Source organism: Trichoplusia ni, chromosome 17 (assembly GCF_003590095.1).
Source record: "Trichoplusia ni isolate ovarian cell line Hi5 chromosome 17, tn1, whole genome shotgun sequence".
Taxonomy (NCBI): domain Eukaryota; kingdom Metazoa; phylum Arthropoda; class Insecta; order Lepidoptera; family Noctuidae; genus Trichoplusia; species Trichoplusia ni.
Genome location: NC_039494.1, coordinates 1,388,488 through 1,411,513, shown reverse-complemented (window position 1 = coordinate 1,411,513; position 23,026 = coordinate 1,388,488). Strand labels below are relative to the sequence as shown.

At 32.8% G+C, this 23,026-nt stretch overlaps 2 protein-coding genes across 3 annotated transcripts in view; both read left to right on the top strand.

Annotated features, from left to right (window-relative positions):
• The window catches only part of LOC113502564, a 137,842-nt gene that overhangs the window by 41,978 nt on the left and 72,838 nt on the right, over positions 1–23,026 (top strand). For both annotated transcript variants that reach the window (XM_026884179.1, XM_026884178.1), the window contains exon 4: positions 19,383–19,491. In XM_026884179.1, the coding sequence (XP_026739980.1) occupies positions 19,383–19,491 (109 nt within the window). The remainder of the gene's footprint in view (positions 1–19,382; positions 19,492–23,026) is intronic.
• LOC113502565 (sodium channel protein Nach-like) lies at positions 7,811–11,199 on the top strand. Its single transcript, XM_026884180.1, has one exon. The coding sequence runs from the start codon at positions 8,105–8,107 to the stop codon at positions 9,536–9,538; it is 1,434 nt and encodes a 477-aa protein (XP_026739981.1). The 5' UTR covers positions 7,811–8,104; the 3' UTR covers positions 9,539–11,199.

Below are 23,026 nucleotides of genomic sequence, written 5' to 3'. Positions count from 1 at the left end.
TATGAATCCCTCGACACAAAAGTTGGAGCGCGTATGTTTAACCTTTGTTGCGTAGCTCCCAGCTCACACAACTACTTTATTTCAATTGTATTTAGGTAAACTAAATTACACGTAAACGTTATTGAGCGATTTTTTAAATAATAAACATTAAGTTTACATTTTAGACAAGTGTAAGTTACGATTTAACATGCATTATGATATATTTTAATAATATTACGTTAAGAACTATATCGAAATATTTATATTTCAAAATAATAACATCTGATTGTTTTGTTTAGATTGCAAATTTCATACCGTTAACATTATTTGGACCCCAAACATTATTTAAAAGTTTGTCGTGACAAATAAATACGATCACTAACGAAATCAAATGTTCAGTGACAATCAAAATATATTTATTTACTCAAATGGACGTTGATATATCCTACCGAATGGCTGTGTGAATACAATGGTAGAAAGATATGAACATACATAGAATGACGAATTAACAAATGTAAAGGATTTCTGTTGAGACGACAGACCAGGTCTAACTTTTGATCAATAAAATAGAAAATTGGAAAAATATTACTACGATAATTTTAATTTTCAACAACTGTTAAAGAAACGTTTTACTCATTGAATGCGAATTCTTTTGGATAATTTCGGACCCAACCGGAGACCTAAATAATGAGCTGACTCCGAAACTAGTCGCGCGATCCCGATAAATAGGTACGCTAAAGAGAACTATTTCTCAAGCAATTACTGAAATAATATTAACAAATTTAAGTTTGCTATATGTTAATTGGAATTTGAGCGAATTATTACGGAGTTTGCCTCTACATGAAAACAATGAGAACAACAGTGCTATTTTAACATACACACATTTTGCACGGAACATTACATAGGTAAATGGACTCGGCCATGCCTTAATAATGCAGCACTCAGCCGCGAACTAGTAATAAAGTTGCTAGTTTAGCATCGCGGTTGAATAATGAATCGCAAACTCTATTATATCTATGAAGTGAACCAATTTTTAATTAACAATGTTTACAAACTCGGGACTAATTAGTGGTTTATTTATCTTTTATCTTTTCTGAAGCACGAACGTTGGGTTAAAGTCCTTCACATTCAAGTTGATGTAATAAGTTATGTATTTTCAAAGCTGCTACCGCCATAGAAACCATGGGACTTAGTAAACAAGTCAGTTAGAGACAAAAGTCATGGGTATCAGAGATTTCTTTGCTACAAGAGGCCTTCCATTTATTCAGTACGAAACCAAAAAGTTTTTATTTAAAAACCACTCTAATTACACGTTTAATTTATTTTATAGTATTTTATGAGCGTTTCCTCCGAAAAGAGTATTGCAATTTCCTTTGGTCATTTTCATTTCAATCAATGTATGCCTGGACATGCAAATAACTCGAATACCAATATATTGAGTAAGCATTTCAGTCTTTTCAGCTTTGACTGTGATCGGCTTGGTGTTTGTGACAAATTGACGTCCTGCAGATTAATATGGTATATTTTACGCATAAGAGAAATCTTGTTGTATAAAAGGAATATCAAAAGGTTTTTATTTTAAGTAGTGACATTCAGTGCAATTCGAGTGTGTGAATTATTCAACACTAATTTCCTTACAATATTTAAAAATGCAGCTGTAGTTACTTCGATATTTACAATTAATTATTGACAGAATACATAATGTAGATATAGGTAGTTTAATAATATATAATTTAAATTATTGACAAACAAACTTATAAAAGTTTATTAAAAAATCTCTCAGAAAAACTACAAAAATTAATAACGTGACACATGTTTTGTTTCTCACGCACTTTGAAAAGTCGTATTCATGTAGGTTGGGGCCGAGATAAGGACAAAAACTTTTTGTACACACATACGTTTTTCTTTTGTTCTTGATGAATGGGAAACAAAATATACATGACTCAGCGATGAAAACAAAACCTGCTCCTCAAAAACTAAAAGTAGAAAAATATTTTGAAATAACTTTAAGATACTCGTATGTATGACCAATTACAGAAATATAATACAAACGGACTTATCAATTGCTTTACCAACGGTATTCCAACATCAGAATAAAGGGAACACAGCTAGACAAAGATAATTAAACGTGTCTGAGGGTTAATCCATAACATGCAAACTCTCAGCAAGAGAACATTTAATTCTAATCCTATTACATATGTAATTTCAAGAAACGAGCAAAGTTAATTAAACAATTAGAAATTTCAATAATGCGTTCACTTGTATTTGACAGCTGGCAGTTGTGGTTTACTCCAGTACGCACTAACAACCTACCTTTGTATGGTAATCCGTTTATACAGGGGGTTGTTTATTGTTCACGTACTCTTGTTAACATTTCCAGTCAGTGCTAAGAAGCGGTTGACACTTAATACAATGTCTGAGGAGTCTGAGTGAACGTGTCAACACTATATGATTACCATTACGTAAATACAACACCCTGTTCACTTGCGAAAGCAACTTGTAGTTAAATGTTTCGAATCCCTGGCGTCATTACTCATCAAATAAAATGTCCAACTATTAAATTGAAAGCTGACAACGGCTTGTGGAATTCATTTCACAAAGAGACGCATTAGCAAATTAAATTTGGTCAATTTATTACGCTCATGAATTAATTATCAGGTCCGTTTCTATTGCTGTCTCCCTTATTTCAGTCTACCCAAAGTAGTGGTTATGGTCTGTATAGTTTGGTTCGCACCGGACGTTTGTCATTTGTCTCGTGTAATTAGTTAAGTAGCCGATTTCTGGTATGTTATCAAAAAATAATTATAGCTGTTGCCCGCGACTTCGTCCCCGTGGGTAGAAGGTAATAATATAAGTTATGATTTATACCTGCCCTGTTTTTTTTCACATTTTCCATTGTATCTTCGCTCCTATTAGTCGCAGCGTAATGATTTATAGCCTTAAACCTTCCTCGATGAGTGGTCTATTCAACACAAAAATATTTTTTCAATTTGGACCAGTAGTTCCTGAGATTAGCGCGTTCAAACAAACAAACAAACTCTTCAGCTTTATATATTAGTATAGATTAGTTTCACAATCGATTTGATTTAATATCGTAACATTATTTCATTCAGGGTTTCAAACATTTCTGTAATTGTTTTAGGTAAAAGTATTTTTTCCACATTTATTAATTTAATTAGATGAGAATGACCTTAGCAATTTCTCTGTATTAGCGTATTCTCAAGCAAACATTTCCTAATTCCGTGCTGATCTACCATGTCTTGAGCATAAACTGGAGCTTCTAAAAGTCTTAGAAATCTAACAGTTGGCTACCATATCTAACTCAGTTACTTACAAGTTCTGCATACATCATCCAGTTTGCGAGTTTCCTTAGTTTCACTTTATACTTCGGATTGTCTTACTTTGAGGTGAAAATGTATCATGTCGATCTTTATAAATCATCTTTTACATCAATAATTAAGAAAAATCTTTGATTTTGCTTCAGATAATAATTTTGCTTGCAACCCTAGCGTCAGTACCTACTTTTACGCGCACGAATTTGTAATAAAAGAAAAAAATAACAAAAAAGTTCAATCATGTTCTTCATATTAATTGAAAAGACCTTTGTCCAGCACTGAAAGATCTGCATTCATTTATTTTCTAACAAAGTGCTTGAAAATATCATCAATAATACGAGTATTAAACATATCAAGTAATGATAATTAGCTCATCAAGCTTGCAATTTACCTACGTACGTACGTTATGATTACACAAATTAATGGATTACCGGGCATTGGGTTTCAAGGAAGGATGAATTAATTCGATGATTGCACGTAGCAACGGTAATCGATTATTATACCTACCTGAACAATCAGTACCGTTGCTTCCTATATGAATATGATCCTTTAAAATACAAAAAAAAAATATTATTTTAAATTCTTATATTTCAATAATTATTTTTCCTGATCATGGAAAAGTAATTATTATTCTAGAGGGGAGAATAAAAAAAATACAGATAGAGAAAATGGTCTGTTGATTATACTATTCATATAAAAAAAATACCATCATTTAAAAATTGTTTTAAAAGGCAAAGGTATTTATGATATTATTAAACCCAAAATAAATTGGTAAGAGGCCTGAAAGAATATTAACAAAACATTTGTTTTCAACCTACGATTTTTTTTAATCTTACTGGTTTTATTCATGAATCAGGCTGTAATATCTATACCAAGGGCTAAAGTACTGGCCATTATTCAAGCAAGCTCTAAGCTCAGCTTAACCCCGCAAAAAGCTTTCTATTGACTATGCTACGAAGAATACCAAGTTTGAATTTTAATAGTATTAGTGCGTTACATTACTCGTTACTAAAAAAAAACGGTACCTTTTTTAATATATCGAATTTCCTATAATAGGATTCCGTATTCACCTTTTGGGTACGGAACCCTATTATTGACGCTCCGCTATGTCTATCCATCCGTTCATCACCAAGACGTATATCTTGAACCGTGATTGCTAGGCTGTTTTAAATTTCACAGACGATGTGTTTTACTGCCGCTATAACAACAAATACTTAAAATAGAGAGCCAGGTTAAGCAACGGTTGTCACGATTATAAATTAGTCACCCCACAGATTGGTTTATCATTACCTTATTGGTATGGATTCCTGAGTGTCTTGCACGTAATCGGTTCTGTTTCTAAAATACGTGTTTGTTTTATCGATTATATTACTAAATAAATGACAGTAAAAGTGTTGTTTCAGATTCTTATTTTTAAAGAAGCATTCACGTAATTATTTTTACGAATAATTTCGTAAAGAATTTTGTTTTTATTGTATAGCCTTTTTATTCAAGACACAATTTCATCAGTCTCGCGACTCACTTACGTATACAAATTGTGATTCAAGGAAGGAAAACAGACGAGAGTCTTTTCTTTTAGCGATCCTTACTGAATTTTCATATTCTTCGCGCATTTGTGTATAATCTTCCAACATGCTACATAATACACTTGGTACTTGTTTCTTAGCAGCCAAAACCAGGCTTATTTGTCTTTTCACCGCCTAACTAAATTAACTTAAGTATGCACGAATGAATACCAACTTCGCTTTGACCTACTTTGTCGAGCGCAGAAATTCTGGATTCATAAAACCCATGGGAAATGTAATTATAGGTGACTTAACAATTTAAATAGAAAAATTACTGCACCATCGTTGTTTAGGGCTGGCAAAAAATGAGCGCAAATATTTCACTCGCACAAAATATAAGACTAGAAAGCTAAATTTTCTCAAGTAAAGACTTGTCATAAATCGATGTCGCGATATGTAAATCATTTTTTTAAATTAAATAAACGTATTCTTTCACCAAAGAGCACTACATATAAACAAACTTAGTTATGCAATAAATGTGTCAATATTTTGCTCATAAAGTCCACACTTCATTTTGGATGGCTGGATTAGGCCCGTAAATCCTACAGTAATTGGATTTCATAATAGAAATTCGAAAAGCTCGTTTGACGACGCGACGTTTATAAATTTAAACGTATAAGAACACTTTGCTCTCAACATAGGGAATTCGATTCTGATTTCAATTAAGTATTACTCTTTATTTTACTAAGCAGTTTATTTTACTCTCGTTTTGTTAAAATATGTTTTGTAACTGTAGGCAGTATTGAAAAATCTCTTGTAAAAAAGTGCTAAAAAAATTAGTCTATTCGGCTAAAATAGACTACAATTTCGGTCATTGTCTTTTAGCTAATATTATTTATTTTCTAAAAGGTTCAAAACTGTTCTTCTAAATATAACCGTAGCTATTCATATTAGTTATAATTTTAGAATTAAAAACTCATTCAACAAAATATCAGACTGCGAAAATGGCTTTTTATAAGAATTAAAGTATTGTGTATCGTCAAAGAACATAAATAATTTATAAAATATATATTATAATACACAGTATTAATAGTAGAAAAATGTCGCTATGTTATTCCGAAAATAAATCAATTATAGATAAACTTTCTTTTAACAATTATGAATCGTTTAGACATCAAAGTTTGTTTGGAAAACTCATCCATTTATCATGAAGTTTCGTCTTACTGAAACCGCCTGATTCAAGCAAGGAAATCGAATTACAAACGGTGACATTTACTCAGAAACTATTTCGACTTCCAATGCTATGATAATCTGACGAAAAAAAAGGTTGAAGTCCTGAAATCTATCGGAGGTATTTAAAATGACTTAGTATTGAAATTAGCACAGGCCGGGCGACACCGAGTTTTGTGTTTTTTCTTTCATAAAGTGCTCTATAGTCGCCAATCTCGTATTTTTTTTTAATAAAAATAACAGACTATAACACGCGTATTGGCTTGCTAATATTATTATGATTTTATTGAAAATAAATAATACCATTCTCACCTCTTCACCCTTTCTACATTTCGCATAGAGTCAACAATAAAATTTTATGCTTAAATTACCTACCGTTCAATATTGTGGAAACCAAATATTTTAAGTTAGAAAGTTATTAGTAGAACGATCACTTTAAGCGAAGAAGCGGGAGCTTATGTCACGAGATAATCCTGCTTAACAAATCGTGACGTCTGTTTTCCAATCAACGAGTTTTCCTATATTCTATATTTTGCAATATATTTGCATTTTACAATTTTATGTTAAAAAGTACGTTGTGTCACGCAAATTGTAGCTTAAGTCAGGCAATCATTAATTTCTTGTTAATAAACTACGTGTATGCTTTGTAGGTTTTACGTAGGAGAGGTTTTATTAAGCCGAGCCAACGTCTTTTATTGCCCGCAGATATATTACCTAGGAAAGCCTGCTAAAGGATAAAATTTCCCGTAAATTCCCCCAAGACGTGGTATAAGAGTAAATCTCTTAGATCTAAGTAATCACCGGGCAGCGTTTCCTGACTATTAAGTCGGCTCTGTTTATACTAAAAGCCGATAGATAATAATCAGGGTCCGTACCACACTAAATGTTCCATTTTACCTAAAATGGACTCTTTATAACAAACCATTTATGTAGCTTAAGGCGTGATTACATAGTTTTAGTTTTCAAATGATTTTTTTATTATTTTATTTTATGGCCTCTAGTCAATTGATCTTAACATATGGCCGTTCAATAATTATTTGATAAATATAATCCATCGATGAACTAGAATTGATTTTCTCTTATTAATAATTATGACATATTATGTACGAATAACATGTGAAAATATTTTCCTAGCCGAAAAATCCATAGCTGATAGAATACTTAAAACGAAAGATTGTCTAAGCTTAGCGTTTAACAAATAATTGACCTAATTAACAAAAAAAAATCGAAAGTACAGTAGCAGTAACTCTTTTACTTGTTTCTAAAATGCAATAGCAAGTTATAATAACTAAGCGTCTCAATGGGGTTGATTTCAAAGAAACTGAGATTGCAATTTCTTCTTTTGATTTATAGGTCTCTAGAGTGCATACTCTACCGTAGAAAAATTGAAATAAATCCTTTAGTCCGTAGTTCAGATTTATATTGGGGTAAGCAATAGAAATAAATTAGAAAAGCCTCGTTGTGTTCTTTAGATATGATTAAAGGTAGAAGCGTAACCATGTTACTGAGGCACCTCTGTATAACCCTCTGTCATCAGGCAAAATCTCATCAATAACATTGATGCTAATATGCCGACAGTTGAAACTTACAGATCACGTATTCCTGTTCCCGTTATTAAAACAAATACTAAAACTAAAGATCGAGGTTGAGCAATGTATTTGTTTAATTTGATGGGTGATCCATTTTGATTGCCATTTTTTTCTGTCTTAAGTCTGACTCACACCGATTTTTTACTTTTTACCTTTGTAGAGATGAAACACTTTCAATTTATATTGGGGATAAAGCAAATTAGTATTTTAGTACTAATTAGTTTTTCAATATTTTCGCCTCACTAAAAACACAAAACACACAAAACTTTTCACGTAAAAGGTTTCTTATCATTGATTCTCTTTATGTGCATTGAACAAAGTAAGAATTAAACATTTCTTATAACGGTGTGTTCACTGCCTAGCTTGTATAATATGCCATTATACCACAATAATTACAGTTATTTGTATAACCAGTACATCCAAAACATTAGGCAAATGGATTCCTTTCGTGTGTCCGTTAAAATCTATGCAGTATATAAACAACGGCTTTTATTCTTATACCTCTATTCCACTTTTGATTACATTTGCAACAGTACTACACTATCGCAATATGGAGCTTACTTTATGGGGAAAAATTAAAGAGCATACAAGGTTGTTCTGTCACAGATTAAAATATACCTTCAGAAATCTCACAGTACACGGGCCCAGTTATCTCGTACGTAAAGATGTTCACTTTGTATTCAGATTCATATATCTTGTCATCTACGTACAAATTTGGATCATCGCTGTCGCCACCATACGTCAATACTACGACCACTACCAAGAGAACACCATACGCTTCACGAGCCGCACTGATTACCTCGACTGGAACACAACATTCGCATCCGTCACTGTCTGCGAGGTAGCGAACATCGAAAAACTTTGGAAACTTAGCAAACGGCTTGACGTGTACGAGGAGGGAAAGTACGATCGTTTCCTAACCGAAATTGTATTCTTCGGTGGAACATGCTACAGTTGCCTATCTAAGAATACTAACGACACTGTCATTTCATCTGATTATTCGCAAATTGCTGCAACATTTCGATCGTCCTGCAAAGATTTGTTCCTATCCTGTGAGTGGAACGGCCGAATCATTAACTGTTGTAAATATTTTCGACCTCTTCAAACGGAATTTGGTACCTGTTACTCAAATAATAACAAGCACGTTGGAGGGCTAAAGAAAATGTTTTTTACGACTGCTCTGTCGAAAAAATCCGAGGCAGGTGTTTTAGAAATATCATTATCACAAGATTACGAATCATTTATTCATTCACCTGAGGATATACCGTTTTGGAACATGGAATATGATCGGCGAATCATAACGCCGTATGGATCAGAAGCAACGGTCAGGTTTTCAATTATGGACGTAGTGAATGAGCCGGAGGTACCGCTGATAGTTCCCGAGGTACGCCAGTGTAGATTTCCTGACGAGGTTCCTGCGAGCTATATTGCCTTCCAACAATACAGCTACTCGGTTTGTATTATTCAGTGTCGGATTGAAGCTCAATTGAACCTTTGTAACTGTACACATCACTTATCTCCGGTCCAATACAAAGATCGATATTGTGGTTTGGAGGGATTGAAGTGTTTGACGAAACACTACAAAATACTAAGAAAGCTACAAGTTCCGGGCACGAACGAGACAGGGTTAGATTGTGATTGTTTACCTTCGTGTACAGAACCGGATTATAATGTGGTGTCGAAGAAATTAGTTGAGCCTGAATTTGATCTGAAGGTGAAGCCTGCTCGGTTTATATTAAATAACATCCCTTACCAGAGGGTTACACGACAGGTCGCTCGCACTACTCTGGATTTGGTCGTTGCCATGGGAAACTGCTTCGGACTGTGCTTCGGAGGTTCATTGCTCTCAATCGTCGAAATCATATACTATTTGTGTTTTAAGCGATGGGCATTTGCTTGAATGCACTTAATCTGTACTGCTATTAGGTGTTACATCCCAAATGTATTACATAAGCTTATTGACGAAACAAACATTGTAAACGTTAGCATGCGCATAGATTATGTAGATAGTGTGTATTGAATTTGCCGGAGAAACTTATCAATGCCGGCTACGAGCAGACATCTCGGCTAAATCTATTCGTCCGAACCCAGTACCGACGAAGTCAGCGTATAACTTTTGTTGAGCACCAACTTCCCCTTTCATCACTAATAATAAATAATAATATATTTTTTGAAGAACGAACTCCTGTTGTTTTTTAGATAAGACGAAAAACGTTTCCAATATCTTTATTTACGTACTTATTTAAACCTTGTCCCTTACTTTAGTCCTAATACAACATGTTGTGAAACAATATAAACAATTTCTAGAAAACCATTGTACGGTTAAGTTGAGCGGTAAATCTCGGGGTTTACCGATCGCCCAGTAGTGTCCAATACAACGGTTAGAGCTTTTACAAAAATATTTAATTCATAAACATACAAGCGGCATTTTTTATTCGTACGTGATTTGAATTCATACTTGTTTTGTTTTCTATTTCAATTGCGGTTGATTCCGTGGATAAAACATAAAAGGTTTCATCATGGAAAACAATTGAAAAGTCCTCGAGCATATTTTCATAGTTCCATGCAACAAAAAAAGTCTTCCAAAAAAGGCTAAGAACACAATACAATTCGTAAAAGGTCCAATGAATATTCATTTAGATAAAAGACAGAATATTTTAAAAGTAAAAATGGGCTTTAATGTAAACATATTTAAAATGCGGACGAACATTTTGCTATTTCATTTTCCGGTTGTTTATCACTTTGCCACAATCTTAATATGTTAAATTGCCCTAACACAAAACAGGAACATGATTGTTCAAGATAAAACTTTGAAATGATTTAACTTAGATTGCTTTCTTATGTTTTCTATTTTATTTTGTTTAAGTAAAGAGTTTTTTTAAATCACTATCTTTTAAATCCACAATGTTATGAACTAGAACTTCGCTCTACGTTACGCAGGGCGCTCTCTCACTTTCATAGCGGTCCTGCTTGGGAGGTAGTCGTAAACGTGAAGGAATAATCCTTTATGTATTATATTATGAATTTAATATAACCAATTAAATTTACCTCTAAACAAGAAAAGCTGCTTTGCAAATCTTAATTTATTAATACGTGTTCTTGACATTAAATATTTAATATAATATAAAGCTTACCCTTCTTTAGCAAAATGGGCTTTGGTACAGGGATGAGGCGTCAAAACCACAAGATTTGGAATCAGATCCTTTAGCCAAACGTTGGGAACATTTCCTTCTAGCTTACGATGTAAGAGGCGTCTATTGAAAAACGAAAATCGTAAGATTTTTGAGTAAAGCCTCGAAAAGATTTATAGATCTATAGATATTCTTTTGTTTGTGAAGATTTGGAATGAACTCTGTATTGCCTTCAGCCACATTTTTTGTGACTACTCCCACGACTTTCCGATGACTTGAATTGGAAGGCAAAGCCATAGGGACTAACCTCTATTTGCGGGCCCTACGTATTATTAAATACTTTATTACAAAGTTAAAACGTGAGCAGGGCGCAGCTCTACCTGTACTTTACATAATTTTACGACTTTCACTCTAAATTAAAACACACAAAAATGATAATTACTGTACAATAAAATTACGTTGGGTATGTGATAAAATATTTTCGTGTCTGTTTTTCGAGTTAATACAATAATTATACCTTTTATGAGAGTTTGAAAGGATTTTTATGAACGCTAAAAGCTTAACGTTTATTACGCACTTCTTGGATTTTAATATTTTTGTGAAGTTAATATTTAAATAAGTTTTTTCTATTATTCGTTATAAATTCCTAGGTATTAAATTGACAAATGAAAAAAGAACTGCCGCAACAGTCCCCAAATACTATTCCTGGTTTACTAAATTCCAGGTATTCTAAAATGTCTAATTTCAGCAGATGCTGTAATGAACATCGTGCATTTCATGACACACAATTACGTTATTACATGAATTCTCTGAACTCATCGTGTGAGGATCGCATTCATTTGTGTACATTCAATAGAGAATTGCTAAATTCTCAGTATTAGGACTTATCCAAACTAACTAATACCAGCCTTTAATGTCCTACTGTTAGGCACAGGTAGGCCTTTTTCCTATGTGAAGAAGTTTTGAGCACTGATCACCACGCTACGTTCTTTACGTGTTCGCGATCTCGCGATGTTTTTTTTTGTTTGTTGGTGGTGTCTTACAATAATGCACATAACTTTGAAAAAGTCACATTAATAGGTACTTAATTAAGTGTTGAAATCGACCTTCATCTAGACATATACACACATATACGTACATAAAAACCGCAATTCAAAATATGAAAATATTCAATTCATATTGCTTTTGCGTTAAAAAAAGCTGTGGATGTTGGTTACAGATTTTACGGTTTAATAATCATCCGAAAATAATGTCCCGAAAACAATCTCTTATTTAACAAAACTTTTTATCGCTTGCAGCAAATAATTACTTTCACATTCATACAACTTTCCCCGAAATGTTGTTTCAGTAACTTAAATTATTCAAAGATTTGTCAAAAGTCTGGCGATGACATAAAAACTTTTCGAACTGAGTAAGTGAGTAGATATTACCTTTGAGATTTTCTAAATGGAAACTCAGCTCAAGTTTCACGTGTTCTTAAGAGACCTGAGTTTACTGAAATTTTAGCACCTATTGAGCGTTTGATAACCCGAATCCCTCCGAGACTGAGTTTATGTTATTGAATTGCGGGTTACGTTCACTCAAAGGTCAATCAATAGTCAGCAAGGACAGCCAATCTTAAATTCAACCAGCTTGGTATTTTTTCTTTTTAAAATATTCATAAAAATGTTCGAAGAAGAAATCTAAAATCGTGTCCAACAATAGAGTAAGATCACTTAACATGGCATTCAAACAAGTTAAAATGGAAATACAAATCTCGGAACAATATTTTTACTTTGATTGAATTGTCTGTCTTATTTTATTTCTGCTCTCTTCCAAAGGTTTGCTGGAAGAATACTCAAGTTTTATTAAGCTGGCCTTTGTACATCTTTTATTGTGATATTTTTGTGTTGAATAATAAATAAGAATAAATTAAATAACTTTTGTGTTTATAATCGAATGAAATTTAAATCATAACTGATCAAATGGTCGTTACGGTGTTTGTCTTAAAACAAGGCATTTATAACATTTTACAATAACCACTTACGCTTCCAAGGTTTCTCGCTGTGTTTTATCACATCAGGTTTATTACATAGGTGGGTATGAATCTGCCAAACCAAACTATAATAATATTATCTAGATTTATACGATAATTACGACGGTAATTATGTTATCATTAATTTTGGTAAACACGTAATGCAACATTTTATGTCGCTACCGTGTCTTTATGATCAAACCGGAGAATGTAGTCGTTTTCGCACGTTTCGCGTAAGAGCACAAAACGTGTCGTTTTCCTTCCAGATGGCTTTAATAATAAACCCATAGGGTCACACGTTGTGGTGTTGGATACTTAGGTACATCACGCTATCAACATTACAACACTAACGTTACAATAATAAGATTTCCGCTCTTTTCACTAGCGTTTGCAAACAAAAAAAAATTATGAAGTAAACATGTATTTTTTGTTACTATATGACAGAATTAGGAAACGTTTATATTAAAGCTATTAGAAACTACCTTTTGCCCGATACTTTCTCTTATATTTTTAGTAATAAGACAAGTAATCTTTGAGATACTTATTTCTTTTGTTTATAGATCAAGTGCGATGATACGATAGGTAAGATGAAAGTCCTATCTTGAAATTCGACGTAAAACTAAATTACTTTAATAAATCAGACAGTTTTTTTCGACTAGTGTTCAAAAAGTACCTATATATTTTTCCTTTAGTCAGTGACAACAAAACATTTATAAAATCGAAACATTGTTCAACACTTATGAATCTCACACACAGATAAAATCATGATTTAAAAATAATATTTGAATTTGGTACGTTGAAACAAGCAGTAGCTAAGCACCTCGTTATGTAATGGAGGCTGTTATGACCGCTATCACTAAACTGGCCGTGAACTGCCCATCATGATTAGAACCATTTATCTTAATTAACAAAAACAATGAAGTTATATTTTGACCTAAATCAAGTAAAGTAAATCAGTCTGCCCGTGACCATGATACCTGCAAAGGTTTCGAAACGTCGGGAACTAAAAACCAAAAATTAAACCGCGATAAAATCCGAACGTCCGTTTGTTAATGTACGTGTAGTTGTTCCGTACGTTAGTTTCATTTCAAGTAAAATTTTTCATATAAAAATATATTTTTTTTCAAAGTAGTAACAAAATAATTATAAAAGAGAATTTTCTGACTTGGCTTATTAAACACAAATCATTGTTTTATTCTTCTTTACCTATCTCAGTTATAATTTTATGATTAGGAACGTCTCTATTCGTTAAGTAAATGCCCGGGCATAAAGGTCTGAGTAATAATAATTATTAAAAGTAACGGTCTACATTATGTAGTAGAATAATTATCAAAAATAAGTATATGTTTATGCATGGAGTCACAATCAAAGTGCCTTTGCATGTTACCCAAACATTTTCAGTCCTTTCATTCCAAAACAATTTGCTAACTAATTAAAAAAATCTTAATTAATTAAATATTATGTCTGAGATTGAAAAGGTTAAATAACAGATGAAAGACATTACGGCTGATTAACGTATTCAAAATATAAACAATTTATTGAAATGTCCAGGAATGTTTTGCGATGTTATGAAAGGCAATGATGCCAAATTAAAAAGAAACATCTTTCTGATAACGGGTGTAGTTCATAAGCGCTTTGCGAGTTCTTTATAAAGAACTCTTGCACTTAATCCCCATGTCCGCAACGTTAAGGCCCAAACGACTTCAAAATAAAATAACTAATAAGGTTACAACATTTTTACCCTTTCAGGATTTTCATATATCATATAACTAATAACTTAATTATCAACTTCCTAGTTTTCCTCGTTTTTACCCCAGCTTGTAAAACTAAAACAATTGGAAACAAAGCAGTATAAAGCCGTTGAACTAATTGCTTAACATGCTCATAGTCCGTTGAAGCTAAAAGCCTGCTCTGAAGCTAACTGAATTTTTGAAAAAACTTCAATGTTCACTGGTTCTTACTAAAATATGAACAAAACATGTAGTTTCTACGTGCTGACGTGTTGAAATAACGAGTTCCATATTTATAATTCGCAGCAATTTAATTGTGTTTTAATTCAGATGAAGTTGCCACAGTAATTTTTCAATATAAATATTAAATTTCAATGTCCAGAACTTTTTGATTTTATACTGTGATTTTAATAACAAATCCCTTTGACATAGCTAAGCCGTTAATCACAAAGTAAATTGTAACCGCATAGCGTGTTGCTAATTAGATAGTCTCGCGGTTCCAGATTAATTTTACCTGCAGATTGGTTAAACAAGGCGAGTGATTGACCTAACTGTCTACTCCGACTCGCAAACTGTATTATTCAAGCCATCTCGTCCAACTGTTTTGTGGTTCACGTTGTTCTAAAGAAATGTCGGTTTATTCGGCATCCCTTTGTGAATTGTTTTAAAATTCACAATAGAACAGCTGACGGAACGGTATCCGCGAATTGAATTGGATTGCTCAATGGGAAGGATCCGTTTGAAAGAACTTTAGCGACATGTTTGGGTCCTCCCTACATACGTTTAGGCAGTACACGTATGCCGTATGTACATTTCAATTTATTTTTAACTTTCTGACCTCCGGTTTTGTTGTACCTATAAAGCTTTTAGATATTTATGCGTGCTTGTATCTTCGGCTATACGCATGTAGGTACTATAAATGGGTTGGGTGATATTTTGTGACGCGTAAGGGCGTGGTTATAGAAACTTATCATTGTGATTCAGAAAATGTATATCGTCGTAGGTATTAATGGAACAAATGTCACTCTCCCTATAAAAACGTCCGCCCTGTATTCATCAGATTTTATTTCGGAGATCCGACTCCAACGCAAGCTGACAATTAGTGATGTTTCTATCCACCTACGTAATGTTTGTTTAATATAAATGCTCTGCTCCATTATGATCTAAGTTGAAAACCAAAATTGAACCAGTTCATGTTCTATTTCAATGCAACTTTATTGGACAAAGCTTCGCAGCGAGAAACTAATTATTGGACTATAACCACCGAATTAATATTAATTACGGGCAACTTGATACTATCTAACTTTAACTGTTTTGATCTGTAATATCTGTAACTGTTTCCATGAAAATAGGTAAAATATGAAAATGTGTTTTTATCACGTGGATGTATGTGTGGGTGTGACAACACTTGTCTACAATTACTCATAACAATAGCAAGCTATTTCAAAATGTGTGTAAAAACATTTTCTCCCCACAATTACTAATAAATCGCTATTAACCTTTGAATATTTTTTTTCCTGAATAAACAATACTAATTGGGGTTTTTGTTACGTAAACAAATCTATCATACAGGAAGATTCATATAAACAGGAAAATAGATCTTATTTCAATAATAATACAGATATTCACACACTTCACATCCTTCAATTGTTGTCTTCCGACTTTGCCGTGACATCATAACTCATAAAAATATAGCTAATGTATTGGACAGGAAGGTACAACTTACGAGTCGTCCTATATAAAAACCAATACACTAAATGTCTCAAAAACGTGCTCCGTTACAGTGTAATAAATTTGGAAATTGGCATTAATGCGAATATAATGTTGAACAAGACCGATCACTTCAAAAACTTCAATGTCATCGTGAATATGGCTGCGCAAAATGTGTACCTACCAGGCTACATGTTTACGAGCCTACCATTTTTAGAGGTCCGTATCCGAAGGGTAGGAACGGTTGTTACCTCTCCCCTGTCTGTCTGTTCTTCCGCCTGTATGTCTGGCCATCTGTCCGTCTGTCACCAAGAACTGTGATATACTTACTTATATATATACTTAGTTGATATTTGTTCTTGTCATTTATTTGCGTTGCCGCTTTTACTAGAAAAAGTAATAATTGATGCTATGCAACGGTTGCTACGTTCATAATAATGGAGGACAATTGTTTGGCTAATTTGCTTTTCTTTAACCTATTTCAACGGCACCCTCTGTGTCGAGAGACCAACACGCGCTTGACTCTTTTTTTATTTATTTACTGATGCATAAATCTACATAAAACCGTCCCTCGTTTTTATGCATTAGTTTATAAACTTTTCAAAGTTCTTGGGACCGTACTTAAGTTTATAAAATATTCAGAATCGAATGCCTTCATTCGGTCACGGGCGTCTCGAAACTTGGACAGAAGACTTTTCAACTTTATTTTTTATTTTATGTCGTTTTCGGTGTAAACTTTTAGATCTTCCTGTCTCGGCCAAACTTTAATAGGCGCCAAGAGAAAGTCCTTTCTCTTGGCGCCTATTAAAGGTACGCTCAGGAACTAAGTTCTACGAGTAAATTGAGATTTACCGTAAAAATATTTAAAATCTAACACAAGCAAGTTTTTAGCAGCATTTTAGTGCTTAAACTATTTTGTTCCCAGTCTTAATATTAGGTTATTGTTTTCAGAATCTTAGTTGATCTGAAAGTGTTGATTGACTTCTGTTCCTAACTGTACTCAAACCTATTTTAAAAAGTACCGGCTACACCTTTAACATCGAAAAACATTTCTCCGTGAAAAACAAATGATAAAAATATCTTTTGCCACAAATCCCTTTGGTTAAGCCTAAAAATAAACGTCAGTTAACACAAAACGTTACGCAGTATTAGAGATATTGATCTCACTGAACATTGTAACATCTTGACGATTTAACATATTTCGTTCATAATTCATGAAACCCGCGCAAAATGTTCTCATCTGGTATTCAATTTGCTGAAAATGATTTATTGACGAAACATTTTTTTTCTCGGCATTAACTTTTGCAGACAAAACCACTTTATTTAACGGTACCATGCTGAATATTACCATTGTATCTGTTTAGGTTTACTTGATATCCGTGAGCAAAATAAAACATTTTCAACAACCTATCAAAACGACTTGAAAAGAAAAATAATTTTCCTAGTCAGACGTAAGTCTTTGCCAGTCTTTTTTAACTTGATAATGACTTTAAACTTTTTAAGTCGATCTAAAAATAAGATATGATAAAAAGCCAGATTTATTTCTAAAACCAGTACATTTCAAACTTTTCCAGATCTTTCTCCAACAGCTGACAAATAAATGGTACAGTAATTTTCCTTAATTTACCTTGCTTAGCAAAAAACCGAGCAAACGAAATGTTACCAGCATAAATATACTCATTGACCTGTGATAATCAAATTAGATTATGACACATTCCTTGTTTCAAAGAGGTAGGCTAATCCGATACAGTTCAGTAGGCATTTCACGTAAACCGATTATATATTTGGGTTGTAATGTACTAAGCTGCGGTCTCGTGGCTTGGCCGAAATCTAAGCACAAATGTTTACAGATTCAAAGTGTTGAATGCTTAATATCACAATAATTTAATAAGGTACTCTTCACAATAATTATGGGTAATGAATGCCCCTTTGACTATGGAAATTTCGCAGTCAATTTAATATAAACAAAAATTACTACCTTATCCCGAATATTGTCCCTGTGCTGTTAAATTGACCACAATAATTGTTATAATGATAATAAATGTAACTTTTGTCGAAATCAAAAATAAACCAATTATTGGATAACCAACTGCAATTAATGAACTATAAAGTAGTATATTAATGTAGATTACCGAAGTCATTGAGCGTAATGCAATTTGTTAAAACAACGAATTGGAAAATGATAGTCTGAAAATAAACCAAAAATGCTTGTTACCAATTATGAAAATATTACTAGCCAATATTAAAAGTACGAGGAAAATGCTTCCCTACTTAATAATTCCATTTATAGGTACTAAACTTTACATGAATAAAGGTACCTACTTAACATAAAGGAAAGTTCACGATAAAAGTTAGATCAGTGTTGCGGTGAAGTAAAAGTGTATAATTAGGCTCTCGTAAGCTAGATTCCATTATAATGAACCAATATATTGAACTCTTATAGCCTTTAACAATAGGAAACTTATATTAAGTTATGAACATTAAATACCCACATGTAAATTTGGTATGTTCTAGAAAAGTTATTGAAAAACAGGGCCGGAAAGTTTGAAGAACATATTGTGTTGGTACAAGGCAACGTAGGGTGCGTGGTTCGTAGAATTAGTCAATTTTCATTTGTTTAAAAACATGTTTTTCTCACTCCGTCTCTGTGAAGAGCAAAGGCTGTGTTCACGGATTCATCACGCCCCGGTCCAATGAACACCATGTGTTATGTGTATTCCGATGGACATTCAGTTTTATTATCTTTATAAACACGAAAATGCTTACTGCAAAACAAGGCGTTGTTATTAAAACGCATAAAATATCGGGAAATATTTTCGGTGGTCATTTTTTGTGTCGAATGGATCACCATGAAAATTAATGTATTGGTGCAGAATGAAGAAGTAAATAAAGGTTTTTTTACATCTGGATTCCTTTTGATGGTTTTCATAGTCACTTTTTTAAAATATGTATTTTTAATGAAAGACAAAAACCAAAACCATTAATTAATTCTGATATCAACAACACACAATTACTCTTCAACAAAAAACAATCTTTTACCTAAACTCTCGAATCGTCATGATTAGTATGTGTGTTCCATGAAAACATTTTTTTTGTATACAAACCCATTTCAGTATTTATCTTAATTCTCAGTTTAATCGTGATGTTGTATTGTTTTAGTGGTGGACTTCACGACGCAGCTCTCGCAAGCGTACGAGAGACACTCATCGGAGATGCAGATCCTTGTGGCGAACTTCCGCAAGCGAAGCAGCGAGCTGAGGAAAGAAAGGTATGCTGTAATTAGTTACAAACCACAAAGACAGAAAAAAAATGCAAATTAAGCTATTTTTTCAATTTCGTCTCTAGCTACCAGGCATCGAATTACATAGGAGCTAATTTATTTACAATTTAATTGTAATTTAATGTTGAATACAGTGGCATATCAAACTACGCTAATAAACGTGTTTTAGTTTATACATTTGCTTTGCGGCATTTTAGAACTTAGACATAGTAACATCTAAGAGCTACGAACGAAATATACTTTGTCACAATAAATAGCCTAACGTGTATATATATGACGTTTGTAATATTATTGTACCTATACCTTGTGATATTATTGTTGAACGAATTAGCATTGTTGTCCATCTACCAATTAGATCAATAGGAAAAGTCCCTGCAATATTGAAAAGCTTACAGCTAAACCCTACAAACAAATTGGGATTTGTTTAAGCCGGTTTTCTACTCCAATTTAATTTGTGAAGCACACATACGATTTCAAAAGTGCGCAAATATATCAACTGGACGTGCATTTATATTTAAAAATCGAAATTTGCTAAACCATTCCACACATTTTTGACTCTTTTACCTACATGAATAAGAATGTTTTAACGATCTATTTTTTTTAATTAACTGTCATTATTATAGTGGCTAGACTTTTTAATTACAATCTTATTAATAACTTATCTTTAGATAAAAATACTCCACGTACTTAATTAACTGAACATTATTAATTAGACGTGTCTTTCTATATAAAATTAAATGCCAAAGATTACAAGCTAGACTCCAAGCTTATTAGACCTGTCTTCTACACTAAAGTCAGAATAAGCAATTATTTTTGCCTCCTTATTAAGTAAGCTAATAAATGGAATAGGATTTGGCGAACAATAAAACGCTAAGACAAAGTATTGTGAAACTTGATTCTTTTTCATTTATTTATTTATTTATTTATTTATTTAATAATCACACTAATTAACCATTACAGGTTACTTAACCTAATGCGGTAGCTAGGACTTAACAAAGGTTTTTATTAAAGGGTATTTATGTGAACTAGGGTTTCAAAGATTGAATTATTATTTTTTGTTCACTATTTTGGTACTTGCCCCAGTCAGCGTAAGCCCCAGTTTACAATTAAACGCCATAGAAAATCAAAGTGTAAAACAAAAATGAGAATACCAAATCAAATATACCACTGATACAAATCAGTCGCTTATTTATTAAACATACCAAGGTACTCTTTCATTTTTTAAGTACCTTATTATTGACATTATAGTTTCACACTTTCCAACCTCTTGAAGTCTTTCAAATGTTAAACGTTCCTCCAAATTACATTCTCGAACCCCAAAATGACCATAAAGGGTCACAGCTCTCTTCGCCAGGATTTAATAACATTAGGTGTCTAATTAAATAAAGGCCTAGATAAATGAAAGCCATATTTACTCAAAGGTCCGACATAACTCTACGGGTCCGTAACTCAGGTACGTTGGACCCTAACCCGTAAATAAACGATACAACCGAGTAAAAATGTGCTGTCTACGTAATTCTTTTGGGCAGATATTATGTATCTTGATAGAAGTAACGTTTGTACTTTAGTTTAAAAACGTATATTTTATTTAAATAAAAGAACGGTCTAACGTTTTTGATAACATACGTTCTTTTTCGAATATTCTACCCGAGTTACTGTTTGCATTTTTATTTTCTATGTTAATTATTTTGCCTATTAGCATTTAAGCAAACCACAATTATAAAAACAGAACCAGAAATTATATTTGAACAATCAATCGCCTCTTACATCAATATTCTACGTGGCTAAATATATTATGTACGTTCAAGCAAACCGCAGTTTTAAAAATAGACTCCTAAATCATCTTTGAATCATCACCTTTGAAGCCTTTTGCTTCAATAGTCTAGGCGGCGAGATATACGATTCATTCATAGATTTGACATTTACTGATTACTTTCTCAAGACCTTAGTCCCATTTACAATCTCTCTACAATTGCAATATTATTCGAAGATTCAGAGCGTTTGGCTTTGACAGCTATGTTAATGTGACGCCGTCACAATATATTTGTATGTGTCTGTACTGAGGTTAAAATGAGAATAGCTGAATATTTAATAAATTTAATTTTTCAGTACGTTTATTTTTCCTTGTAAGCAAAACAGCGGATAAAAACTTGTTTTGTTCTGGCATTAAAGGTTGTAAAGAAAAGTATTAAAGAAGACAAAGTTCATGGATTTAATTTATTCTCTTTATATCACATTTCCTTTGACTAGTTGCACTCGATAGACCCGCACATTTTTTTAAATAAATTCGCATTTACTACAACTGAAATTAAAAACATAAATTAGATTTAAATTTACAAAGTCGTGTTCTAACCATAAAGCGAAAGACGGCAAAGAAAAGCTCTAATAACATAAAAAGAATGTCAAATTGGGTACACAGTTAGGTAAAATATTTATAGGGTTTTGTTTTTATCATGAAACTCGCAGACATTTGACCTACATCAACGGTAAAGTATCGACATGTTATGAAAATCCAACACGTGATAGACGTGCTAAAAACCTACGGTAAGCAAAAAACTATCGGGCCTGTTATTCTGAAATACAAAAGTTCTAACAAATTATATCATATTAGTCGCTTTCGAGTTTATTATAGCTGCAAAAACAATACCCTCTTTTGACGGTGTTGAGTAAAAAGTTGCACTGTTTGTTCTCAGAGTGTCAGCTAGCTCTTCACAAAATTTCATCAATATTGGTTCAGCCATCAAAGCCTGAAGACGAAACATGTTTATATAAACACATACACCGCTTTCATCGCTGTTTCAATTCATTAAGTGAATTTTTAAAACTACAGTAATTGTTGTAAATAAATTAACTTTACCGAGATTTTCAAGAGCCTGTGTACCGGTTCACCTGGTAAACGTTCACTTTTTACTTTCATCTTATCACATTTGAAAAATAATAATGAATGATACCTGCAAAGGTTTCGAAACGTCGGGAACTAAAAACTAAAATTAAACCGCGATAAAATCCGTAAAAGTAGTTTCATTTCAATGTCTAACATTCGCGTAAACCTAAGAAACCACTAAATAATGAACAAGTCAAAAAAAACAAACCACTTAAGTAAAAACATAAAATAAATACCCATAGATTATGGAGTGAAATGAACACGAATTGCAAACAAACATTTCGCTCCAATAAGTTGAAGTAATAAGCTTATCCCTTGTTGCCGTGTCAGCGCATCTGTGCTGCCTTCGCTTTTGAAACAGATGCCTACACTAGCGACGTACCCGACACCTGGATAGCTGTTTGTTTATTTTAATTAAATGGAATGATAAAAAATCTGAAAACTATATTTGTTTATATAGAATTTATGGGCCTGAAAGGTTTAAAGCATTAGCTGTGCGACATTGATATCTGTTTTTATGTAAATACAATAAGATTCCTCTACATTCGTCAACTTTAACAATAAGTTATGTATGTTTCAAATAAAACAATCCTCGAAATCTTTGTGAATCTCAAATAGACTGTAAATCTAAATAATTTA